Here is a 12703-nt window from a genome sequence, read left to right on the forward strand (position 1 = left end):
CACTCGCAAACTTCCCTCCGTCTCGTTCACTCGGATGTACGTCATTGCGAGTGCCCACTACTGGCGGAAACTGCAATGGGCTGAACTGGAACGTCCTAAGCCCTTGATCACTTGGAATCAGCTGTGGAGTTGATTTATTATTTTACAATTTTTTTTTTCCTTTAAGAATTTGTTTAATGCAGCATCCAAATGTTTATGTGTGTTTGGGTTGTTTTAAACAAAAAATATATATAATTAATATATCATAGAGTTGTCTGTTGTGGTGGTGATTAGATGAGATATGTGGTGACGTCACAATCGTACTGCATTGTGGGACATATAGGTGCCTGAAGTGTACATTTGAAGCAGACTCGCTCCCTCGGTCAAAATCGAGGGAACGAGGGTCTGTCCATATAAACTTCCCTCGTCCACTTCACGAAGTGGAACGCACTTCAAAATGGCGGCAGGGATTCCCCCAAGGGGAAGTGCTTAGGGAAGTTCGCAAGTGCGTGTCTAAAAGTGGACTGGAACGCAGCACAGGTGAGAGGTTGCAAATTTTGGCGCTTTTCCACTACACAGTACCAGCTCGCCTCGGCTCGGCTCGGCTCGACTCGACTCGGCTCTGTTTGGTTTTCCACTGTGTAAAAGTTGTACCTGTACCTGCTTCCAGGTACTTTTTTTCGTACCACCTCCGGCGAGGTTCTAAGCGGGCTGAGGCGAGCTGAGGCGATACTAAAATGTGACGTGAAATCATGGCAGACTGCTGATTGGTCAGAGAGAATCGTCACTATTCACTGCGTCATCATTGCACGCGCCAGACGCAGTATCCTGAATAAAAAACAGCAAAAACAAAAACAAAAACATCCAAAAACAGCATACACTCGATTTCCTCCATTGTCCTGTGTGTGTAGGTAGCGGGTGTGTCTCGCGCGTCTCGCGTAAAAGATTAAGTCACGGCAGTTTCCTGCGGTGTCGCTATGACGACCAGGTACTATTGTGGAGGTACTATCTGCAATGGAAAACGGAGCGAAAAGCGAGCCGAGCCGAGCTGAGTCGAGGCGAGGCGAGTCGAGTCGAGCTGGTACTGGTAATGGAAAAGCGCCAAAACCGAACTTGGACCAATCAGCTGTGAGCAAAGTGTCACGTCTGATGCGATAGAGGGTGCTTCTCAATATCCCTCCTCGTCTCCTCTCTCCTCCGTCCTCCATCCTATGACCCGGAAACCGATCGAGCACAGCCATCTTGAAGGACATCTCAATTCTCTAATTGCACCACGAGGAGTCGAGGATCGAGGAGTGAGGAGGCTTCCAGAGGAGTCATGAGTGAGGATACACAGGTGTATCCTATGCGGAAGAGTTTTATCGACTAAACGTGACGCACGTATAAATTCTCCTCCCCTTCACATCGGTCACAATAATTTTGATTTATACTTTACTTTTGCAGTTTATATAAACCACACACCTCACATATTTCAACAGGGTATCTTTCTTTATTATTATTTATTATGAATTTCTTAAATAAACAATAAATTTCAACAACATGAGGGCAGATCCTCTGAGCGCTGCTGATGACGCGATGAAGTGACGCTGGAGTGATCAAGGATTCCAATGTATAAAAAAAGCTTTCATTCGATCCCTCCGTCCTCGCGTCTTTTCCTTGCAGCCTTCCCTCGCATCCTACAGGGGGCGGAGCTGAGACGCGAGGAAAGGAAGCGAGGAGAGGAAACGAGGATGCACAAATAAGAATTGAGAAGCACCCAAAGTCACTCCACTTGTTTCCACTCTAAGATCACTACACAGCAAATGACTTTTAAAGACAAAATCGTCCGGCTTTTAGAAATGCTTATTTAGAATCATAACTTTGTATGATTTAGATATTATTTATGTAATTATTGTACCCTTAATCGATCACACATTTACAATTTTAGTTTATCAATTATTATTACGCACAGTTTAATTGAATACATATGAAGAGTTCAGATGCAAAAACCTCTAAATGCCATCTGAAATTTCCTCCTAGAATGATCATTTTTATGAAGCTCGTATATTTAAGTTCAGTAATTTCACTTAAATGGCAATGAAAATTACCTATTAATTGCCATTTAAGTGAAATTATTGAACTTAAATATACGAGCTTGATAAAAATGATCATTCTAGAAGAAAATTTCAGATGGCATTTAGAGGTTTTTGCATCTGAACTCTTCATATATAAAGGTAATATAAATACGCTTTAGAATCAATAGATAAAGCCAGGGGTTAAATTGGGATTTATTATGTGGGGGGGCTCTCCCTAGGGGGGTCCGGGGGTATGCCCCCACTGGAATTTTTTTTTGAAAAATAAACTATTAAATGGCATTTTCTGGAGAGTTTTGTGCAAAGAAATGGAGAAATTGAGTCTTACATGATATGTGAAAAACTGCAAGGTTAAGAGCATATTTGCATTGTTGTAGTATCAACAGGTATTAGGACATTTAGCATTTACATTACTGTTAATCAGCAGTGGTGGAATGTAACGAAGTACAAATACTTCGTTTCTGTAGGCTTTACTTAAGTAGAATCAATAGTGCATACGTTTGACTTTTACTTCGTTACATTTTGCAGCAATTATTATACTTTCTACTCCACTACATTTCTACAACGTTTCGTTACATTTTCTGATCAGTTTTCCCCCTGCCAAAACAGGGATTGAAAAAAAATGTCCTGTTTTCGGTGCTGATGCGGTGGTGACGCGTTCATGTAAGGGTGGCGCTGCCAATAAAGCACCTAAAAGCTGTCACAAAGAACCATCAAAAGTAATGATTATGAATATGTAAAATATAGCAAGGAGACATTTTAATTGTTTATTAATAAACAAGTGTTTTCTGTGTCAGTGCCCTGCATAGATGAAGTTGATGATGCAATCTTCGCAGTAGTAAACTCGCCAGAGAGAAATGCACATTTCATACGGATTAGGCTACACACGCAGCGGTCTGTTTTCTTTCGTTTTGAAAAGAAGACCTTCCAAGCTTTCTATAGATATATTTATCAGGTCTGTCAGGCAAGTAGGCTCCCTTATACGCTGAGTTTCGGTTCATTTATGAGACGAGAGTCCAGTTCACTCGCCGGCGCGTCCGTGTCGTGATTAGCCTATCTATTGTCTATATACTATATTTACTTCTTATTTTTGAAATGAAACATTGATTAAAATTAAGATACAATTAATACACAACGAAATTAATTTTAAAGAAAGGCTTTGTGCTTTCTGTTTGAGGTCTCAGTGAAAGTTTTAAACAGTCTTTTAGTGCCACATTCAGAGCGGTCCCGTCCGTAACATGTTTTTTTCCTCATAAATGCGAACATGAAAAGTAAAATAAAATGAATATGTTATGTTCTGTGGAGAGCCAACCCTTCTTCATCCGGTGGGTAGTACTTTGGTTTGCAGTGTAATTCACAGAATTACAAAAAAATATTTTGCCACCTAAAAGTTAAAGATTTTTTGTGTCACGTCCACGGCATGTGTAGCCTATTTCCCTCATATTAAATATAAAACGCTTGATTACACATTGTATTACCTTGTTATGATATAGTGACCCATACAATGTGCCAAACATTTTTTCCTTACCTTGTTATTCAAGGCCAGGGCACTTTTTGTACAACCAACGTTGTGCTGAACTTGACAAAACTGATCTGTTGCTGCAGCGGCGGCCAGCAGCTCGGGTTTTTTTTTTTTTTTTTTTTTTCAAGGCAGTAGAAGGTTCTGGAACTTTTGCGCGCTTCCACATCCCGCGCAACTACGGATCTCCCAGGAACATTCATTATTGCTGCGTACATTTATCCATGTCGGAGTTCTGAGCCTACCTATGCGCATGGCATGCGCGAGCGGTGCGCGATCATGGTCGACTGACAACGAGATTAAGCAGCTGAACAAGAGTACGGGCACGGCCGTGTTCCGATTGTTCTCATCTCAGCTCCGCCGAGACAAAATAGACATGCCATTTCAAAATCTTTCATTTATAATCAGAAATATGTTTTCAAAAGCATCACTTTTATCAAATTTTATGTGACATAATTTCCTATAGGCAACTGACTGCAAACGAGCAGGCTTATGTGCCGGGGCTGAGCCCCGGAGAGCCCCGGCCCAATTTAACCACTGGATAAAGCTATAAAATGACTGCATGTGAGCTTAAATGTTCAATTCTCTCTATACCTTTATCAACTGTATAAACTAACTTCACAACTTTTACTTGCACTGATATAGCAAGACTTTTTCTTTTAGTTGTCCTCTTTCATAGACAGCTATTTTCTTCTTGCTGTGTAAATTTGTATAAATTCTTTATATTTTTCAATCTCTTAATATTCTGTAGTGAATCGTGCTGCTTCTCTCATGAGAAATGAACCTCAGTTTCCCTCTTTCTCAGCCTGTGATTGGCTGTTCGCAGGCCACTGATGTTGTTCTTTGACCTGTTTCAACACAAACTTGATCAGAAGCTCCACCCTCTTACAACACTAACCAGGAAGACACTGACTTGTTATTTCTCTTTTCTGCTATACTGACTTTGTCTCGACAAAAGCAATAAAGAATCAGCGATCGGTGGAGTATGAAGGGAAAAACTTTACAGAAGAATTTGAGAAGTTTGTTTCTGATCTTTGTGATTCTCATGGTGATTTGTTTTTTAAGCCATCGTTCAGAAAGTGAAAGTAAAGTTTAGATTGCTGGAGCTCAAACAGTGAAAATGGCTTCACTAAATGTATCTGCAGAAGAACTTTCTTGTCCTGTGTGCTGTGATATCTTCAAGGCTCCTGTTATTTTATCATGTAGTCACAGTTTCTGTAAAGAGTGTCTTCAACAGTTCTGGAGAACCAAGGGATCTCAGGAGTGTCCTGTCTGCAGGAGAAGATCAAACTATCCTCCTCCAGTTAATCTTGTGTTAAAAAACTTGTGTGAGTCGTTCCTGAAGGAGAGAAATGAGAGGCGTTCATCAGGGTCTGAGGAGATCTGCAGTTTACACAGTGAGAAACTCAAACTCTTCTGTCTGGAGGACAAACAGCCTGTGTGTTTAGTGTGCAGAGATTCAACACAACATGACAATCATAAATTCAGACCCATCAGTGAAGTGGTTTCATCATATAAGGTAAGACAAATGTTTCTTTATTCACACGTAAAGAATCATAACGAGTCATAAACACAGATCGTTCCGGTTACTAACGTATCCTCGGTTCCCTGAGATCATGAGCATTGCATCAGTAACTGACATATGAGGAAAACTTAGTTTTTCCCTGAATACTGAAGCCTGATTGGTTCACGTCAGTGTATCTGCACAGACAAATGGCTTTTCAGTCCGCAAAAACAGGACCGACTGCCTATTTAAGTCACACCGAAAGCCATTTTCGTCTGAATTTTTCTACTGATGAGCGACAGCGTCGACTTGTGTACAGTAGCACAACAAACTAGAGTCTAGACAATACTCATTCCCGTTATCTCAGGGAACCAGGGTTACGTTAACTGGAACTTATGGGGAACGCAATCCAATAGCACCGTGCTACTAGCGCAGAACGGAAGAGAGCTTTATGACCTGAGCTCTAAAGGCCGTGGAAAGCATCTTAGGCTCATAGCCTTGTCTTGGTCTAAGGACGACTTTACTGTCATTAGGCCCAAACTCGAGGCAGAATGCGTCCACTGAAAGAGCCTGCAGATCACCAACTCGCTTGACCGATGCCAGAGCCAGTAGAAGGGTGTCTTTAGCGAGAGAGGCCGAAGGTCGGCTGTTGTGAGGAACAAAGATCTTTGTGTGATCAGGCCTTCGATTCGGCCAAAAGCAGCCAATCATTGAGGTAATTCAGGATGCAAACTCCCATCTGTCTCAGGGGGAGAAGGCCGCATCCATGAATATCATAAAAATGCTCGAAGCAATGGACAGTCAGAATGGTAGGACTGTAGGGTGGTAAGCCACCCCTTCGAACGTGAATCTCAAGAATTGTGATGAGGGGCTATTTGGATATTAAAGTATGTGTCCTTCAGATCCACTGATAAAAAACAATCAGATCTGAAAGAGGATTTGTTTCAAAGTTAGCATTAGCATTCTGAACAGCCGTCTTACCAGAGCGCGCTTCAGACATCTCAAATCGAGGATGAGCCTGACGCTGCCATCCTTCACTGGAACGAGGAAGAAGCAGCTGTAAAAGCCTGAGTCGCCCTTCGCTAGCAGAGCTTGTGCTTCAGCTCGGAGGACGTGAGCGTCGATGTCTGAGACTGAAGTGTTAGTCACACTCCTGAAGCAGGGGAGCCTGCGGGAGAACTGGAGTGAGTAACTCCGTTTGATTATTTCTGACACTGTCACGTTCGGCCAAAGGTGCTGCTTGAGGACCACCAAATTGGCCATGACACGACCAATCGCTTGGGCCGTAGACTTAGTGGCACGCAGGGCGAGGTCGGTCGTGCTGCACAGCTTTTTGAAGGCCGCCGGGTCAAGACCAGTTTCATCCATGGTGCAGAGAAGGTCGGCCTGGTAGACTTGAAGGACCACCATTGTATGAGGGGTCGATCCAGCTTGACCATTCAAGAGGCAGCTTTAGTCTTCCAGCCGAGGGCCGTGGGCGACGGTCTCTCCCAATGAGGGAAGCTTGGTGTACCCTTTTTCCTTCGCGCCGCCAACAAAGGTGAAGGCAGACGAAGAGGAATAGTGGACGCATGATGAGTAGGGAGCGTGTCATGACTTATTCAGTTCTTTGTGGACTTCTAGGAAGAATGGCCCAACTCTTCTACAGGGAGTGGGGGGGGGGGGGGGGGGGGGTAGAGTCATCGGCAGAGTTCGCTCAGTCCTCCGCTTCAGAGGCAGCCAGAGACATAATGTCATCAAAGTCCTCCTCTGAGCCGCTAAATGAAACCATGCCACTCGCTCCAGATGAGGGAAGCAGGGAGCCCTCCAGGAGCAACACACGTGGCATTTTGCAACAAATGTCGCTCAAATTTGCTCTTTTAAAGAGGTCATATGACAGTTCTAAAAAGAACGTTATTTTGTGTATTTGGTTTAATGCAAATGTGCTTACGCGATTTTAGGTTAAAAATAGTCATTATTGCAATATTTAATCATTTTATTTTTGCTCCTCTATGCTCCTCTTTCTGAAACGCACTGATTTTTACAAAGCTCATCGTTATAAAAAGCATGGATTGCTCTAATTGGCCAGCGATCCAGTGCATTGTGATTGGCCCGAATACCTTAAGCATGTGACAGAAATGCCACGCCCCTTACCATATTTGGAACATCAGCTACCAAAGCAATAATGACAGGTGATAATGTCGGTACCGTACTAACTTATCAATTCGAGCCCGAATCTGATCCGGAAAATGCAGAGGACCAAGCTGATCGGGCTGAAGTTCGCCAGCGTGACTGGACCAGAACTTATCAGATTGGTGTCTGTGAGTCAGAAGCGCCAGACTGTACCAACAAAGATTGAATTACCCACTTTCTAGAATCAGCCTTTGTGCACAGCCGGCCTTGTACTCTCGCAGGTTCTGGAAACAGTCCTCCGAAAAATACGCAGCACACAGTCAAATATTTTGGTTGTACTTTTCTGGAGCAGTGTTGTAAATAAAGCTTAACCACTGTTTGCTAATTTTGTCCTCTTTTGGAAGGCCAAACAAAGTAGTTTCACAGCGTCTCCACGACATGCCGGCGCCGGTGACAACAATAATACAGCGAGAATAAAAGTTACACCTTCTTTCTTTGCGTATACATCTGGGTGGTGTTATGAAACTCTGCGCACACACACTGACGTAGATGTGTGGCGGCGTGTTTGAATGAAGCGTTATAGGAAGGCGTGGCTGAGCCTTAACTTTTACAAAGAATATTTCTTTTGGGTTTGAGACTTTGAGCTTTGTAACACTGCAGATCTTAAACAGCCACTAAAGAAAAAGAAAAACAAGAAATCGCATCATATGACCCCTTTAATAATGATATTTTCTCTTGAAGAGTTGCTGGATAGCTGCAGGTGTCGAAGCGCTGTTAATCCGCTGCTTGAGGCTTGTTTCAGCGGTGAGCAGAAAGGCTCCTATCTTCTTCTCTTTGGAGACAGCGAGGAGATGATCTTCGCACTTTAAAGAGAAAACTTCTGATGAAAATAGTTTTCAGTGTGACTTAAATATGCAGTCGGCCTGTCCGTTTTGGCGGGCTGAAAAGCCATTTGTCTGTACAGGTGCACAGACGTGAACCAATCAGGCTTCAGTATTCAGTGTTGATCTGATTGTACAGGGCTGCAGTGATCAGGACTGGTTGTGTTTAGTCCAGCTGAACTACATTATAAATGCAGTTTCATAGATCTGAGGAATTAGTAACTACGGGGGTCGGGGGCAAATACATTTGTTTAAATAAATAACATTGTCATTTACAAACTGTACTTTGTGTTTACTCAGATTGCAATTTCTGAATCAATCTAGTATGAGATGTTCACAAAACAGAAGAAATCAGGATGGGGGCAAATACTTTTTCACTGCATTATATGATCATATCACTGTATTGTCTTCTCTTCACTGTAATCTGGTGTTTTAATGTATTTTTGTTCAATTCTAGGAGGAGCTCAATACAGCACTGAAGTCCTTACAAGAGAAACTTAAACACAATAAAAAACTGAAAGCAGAGTTTGAGAAAACAGTTCGACACATCAAGGTGAGGAAACAGAAACGAGAGTCATTTTCATTACAGCTGTTGGATCACTATATACAGTTATGATTTGATATAATACATTCCAGTTTATCATTTCTGTAAATGACTTGCAGCAATCTGCTTCTGGATCCGTTTTATGTCGGGTATCCGAGTTTATCTTGAATATTAATGATGTGTGTCGATTGAGATGATTGAAGTGAATGTGCTTTGATTTCAGTCTCAAGCTAAGCACACAGAGCGTCAGATTAAACAGCAGTTTGAGAAGCTTCATCAGTTTCTCAGAGATGAAGAAGAAGCTACAGTCACTGCACTGAGGGAGGAAGAGGAGCAGAAGAAGCAGAGGATGAAGGAGAAGCTGGAGGAGATGAACACACACATCTTAGCTCTTTCACACACAATCAAAGACATGGAGGAGATGATGAAAGCCAATGACGTCTGCTTTCTGAAGGTCTGATTTCAGATCATTGGTTGATTGATTGATGATTGATTGAGTTCTTGATGATAAATGGTGTGTTTGTTCTGCAGGAGTTTCCAGTCTCAATGGAAAGGTGAGTGATCTGATCCTGTCTCTGGTCTCTCTGGTTCTGATCCAAAGCCACTGCAGTTCTGACTCCTGAATGTTCTTCCAGAGTCCAGAGCTCACAGCCGGATCCACAGATGGCTTCTGGAGCTTTGATTCATGTGCCACGATACTTGGGCAACCTGCCGTTCAGAGTCTGGAAGAAGATGCAGGACATCGTCCAAAACAGTGAGTCTGACAGCAGGAGATCTGAGCAGGACATGATGGATGGGTGGAGAGTTAGAGGCTCTTCATGACAGAGATAGATAGATAGATAGATAGATAGATAGATAGATAGATAGATAGATAGATAGATAGATAGATAGATAGATAGATACAAGTTTGGTGTTTGTTAGGAGGTTACAATTAAAAAAAAATAGTCTCAGAATAATAATAACTAGAATGTACATTTCCTGAAGAAAATGTGAGTGGTGCTTGCAGTGGCAAAACTTGAACTAGGTAGATGCTGACACAATTAGCATTTTGCAAACATGCTTTAACCAAATGCTAACAAGATTAGCATGATGCTAGCATAATTAATATGTTAACATGGTGATAACATAATTAGAATGCTGCTACTGTGTTTTAGTTAACACTGTTGACATGTTTCAACACTTAGTTAATTGCTATTAGCATGTAGCTATTTTGCTAGCTTGTGTAGCAAGTCCTGTTTGCTAGCATTAGTCAAAGGAGCCAACCACCATGTCTCTACGATGTTCTGGTGCAGAGATAAAGGTCAAGTATATTTGTATAGCGCTTTTCACAATACAGACCTTCACAATACAAATGTCTTGCTGAACAGTTGCTAGGGTACTCTGTTTAGTTGCTAGGGAGTGGCTTGGCAGCTGCCAATGATGTTACTTCAAAGGCTGCTCGCCAGTATGAATGATATAAACCAACCACAACTCCTCTATGACATTCAGATTAGAAGATATCCCTCTTTGGATTTGGGTTGCTAGGGTGCTCGACAATGGTTGCTAGGGCGTGGCTAGGAAGTGTTGAAGGTGATTAATGTTTGTAAGTCAAACCCAACAGACAGTCATAATAAACTAATTTAAACACAGACTATAAGAGCCAATAAAATGAAGATGATCAGATGCTGAAGATCAGACACACACTTACAGTTCTTCATCTACAGCATAAATCTCAGCAGATCTCATTGATTTATTGTTATTTAACTTTCCCAAAGTATCAGTTTCTCTTGATGGACACAAATGTCTGAATCTCATATTTAATGTTTGTAGTTGATGCCGTTAAACGCTGATGATAAAAACGAGTGTGAAACTAATAACAGTGATCAGAGGAAAATGTGTTTGATCAACAGGACGAGTGTGTCATAATTCATAATAATCTGTGTTGGGTTCACTCTTGATCATTATATGAAGATCAGAATAAAAGCATCTGTTGATTGTGTCTCATCAGCTCCTGTGATTCTGGACCCAAACACTGCGAATCCAGAACTCATCGTGTCTGATGATCTGACCAGTGTGAGAGACAGCGAGAACTATCAACCTGTTCCTGATAATCCAGAGAGATTTAACTATTATTCCTGTGTTCTGGGTTCAGAGGGTTTTAACTCAGGAACACACTGCTGGGATGTGGATATTAAAGAGAGTTCACGCTGGAGTCTTGGAGTAACTACAGCATCAAACCAGAGGAAGGGAGGTGATTTCTTCAACACTGATGTCTGGAGTGTGGAGTATAATTCATACGGACGGCCTTCAGATTCTGGTTTTCCTGTTAAAGAGAAGCTTGATCGTGTGAGAGTGAATCTGGACTATGACGGAGGAACGGTGTCGTTCTCTGATCCTGTAACTAACACACATCTACACACATTCACAGCCACCTTCACTCACACACTCTTTCCATTCTTCTGTTGTTCTGGCTCTCTGAGGATCTTACCGGTCAATAGTCAGTAAACGTCACTCCTGTAAATCTGGATCTTCCTGCTTTCATCATGTTTCCAATATTTAATCCATATCTCATGAGTAAAGGCCTCATTATACTTCTGCGTCGGACATACGCCAGAGCCTATACGCCGTAGGCAACGTGTTGGTTTTAATTTATACTTCTGTGTCGTTGTCCGCGTTGACGCGCACCTGGGGAGCATGAAACCCCGAGGGAGGGGTTCTGGCAGACCAATCACAGCGCTTGTGTCCGCGTAGAATTGACGCGTTGTTACATTTTTGGAGAGGTGCACGTCAGGGTACGCCGTAGGGTACGTGCGCTACACACAGCCTACGACGTAGCTACGGCGGCAGTTCGACGCAGAAGCATAAAACAGGCTTAAGAGTGCTGTTGATCTGAATATCAGTACGGTGGCTGTGATTGGGCCGTGATGATCACATGACTGATATCCAGCACTACAGCAACACTCAGATCAATAAACAAGAAGTTTTCATTTATATTCCACTTCACACAATTAGACCGATTAGAGACCGTTTTAGCATTCATGTTTTCAGGAGAATTGACATTTACCCCATTATGTCAGTTAATGTTTGTTTATTAATTTCTTAACTTTGTGCATCATAATTATATATGATTATATCACAATTAAACCAATTAGAGACCATTTTAGACAATTACAGACAAGTACATGCAAAAAGTTAAAGATAAACACAAGGCATCGTGGTCCAGTTCAGAGTATGTACAACAAAAAAGTGCTATATATTACGGCATGTAACATGAATTTAAAAAGCTTTTGATTTTGTAAATATTTTTATAGGCTTTTTGTTTTGTGATTTCATGTTTGAAAGAGTTTCAAAGTATATTGTGAGATCAATATTATAAAAGGTAATATATGAAGATTTCTTTTGAATTATTTTGTTTTAGAATATAAAACTTTGCCAAAATAATTAAGATTAATCATATAATTTAGTTTTTCAGAAAAATATGGATTTTGAAAACAAAGAAAAATGTCATGAGGTTCTAAACTAAGAGTTCTGTTGATTTTTTTTTTCTCATGTCTATTTTATCTTCAAATTATGTGTTACAAAAAGTACATTTATCTCAAACAGTATGAATATATCTACTAATGGCTGCATTTACAGGATAATCACTATGAATAATTTTGTAAATTATTTCTTTTACTTTATTAGAAATAACATATTTATATGGTAATGCCAAGATATACAATGAGGTTTAAGCCATTTTGATTTACATAAAGGATTGGATCTGACATTAAAGGAATTACTTATAAAACTTTTGTTAAAACGTTTATCAAAACAAGAGAGACCATTTACAAAAAGTTGGGGATTTTGTAAGATTAATAATATATACATTTGAGAACTGGATTAAGAGAATTATGCCATTGGGGATAGCCTTAATTACTTTGTTTAATTCTTTTTCATTTACAAAAATATATATATATTTTGAAATAAAATGAGGGGAATTGTCATTATTATGTTAGTTTATTATTATTGTTCTATTATTATCCTTGTGTGTGTTTGCTTCATAAGTTCGTCCCTCACATTCATTCTCTGTTCGGTCTATGTTGTATTAAAGGACCTTTTATAAAGCATCTTTTG

At 40.9% G+C, this 12703-nt stretch overlaps 1 protein-coding gene across 2 annotated transcripts; it reads left to right on the top strand.

Moving 5' to 3' along the window:
* Positions 1-4478: 4478 nt before the first annotated feature.
* On the top strand, positions 4479-12124 carry LOC311278777 (nuclear factor 7, brain-like). 2 transcript variants are annotated; one of them, XR_014625473.1, is made up of 7 exons: positions 4479-5089; positions 8525-8620; positions 8835-9065; positions 9143-9165; positions 9247-9365; positions 10599-11164; positions 11461-12124. XR_014625473.1 is itself a non-coding variant. In XM_084389811.1 (6 exons), exons 1-6 carry the CDS (start codon positions 4691-4693, stop codon positions 11093-11095), a joined length of 1365 nt encoding a protein of 454 aa, XP_084245937.1. In that variant the 5' UTR covers positions 4674-4690; the 3' UTR covers positions 11096-11552. The 2 variants fall into 2 exon arrangements, 1 of the variants encoding a protein (XP_084245937.1); XM_084389811.1 differs by having other exon boundaries at positions 4674-5089; positions 10599-11552.
* The last annotated feature ends 579 nt before the right edge of the window (positions 12125-12703 follow it).

Source organism: Rutilus rutilus, assembly GCF_951802725.1.
Source record: "Rutilus rutilus genome assembly, chromosome: 19".
NCBI classification, from domain to species: domain Eukaryota; kingdom Metazoa; phylum Chordata; class Actinopteri; order Cypriniformes; family Leuciscidae; genus Rutilus; species Rutilus rutilus.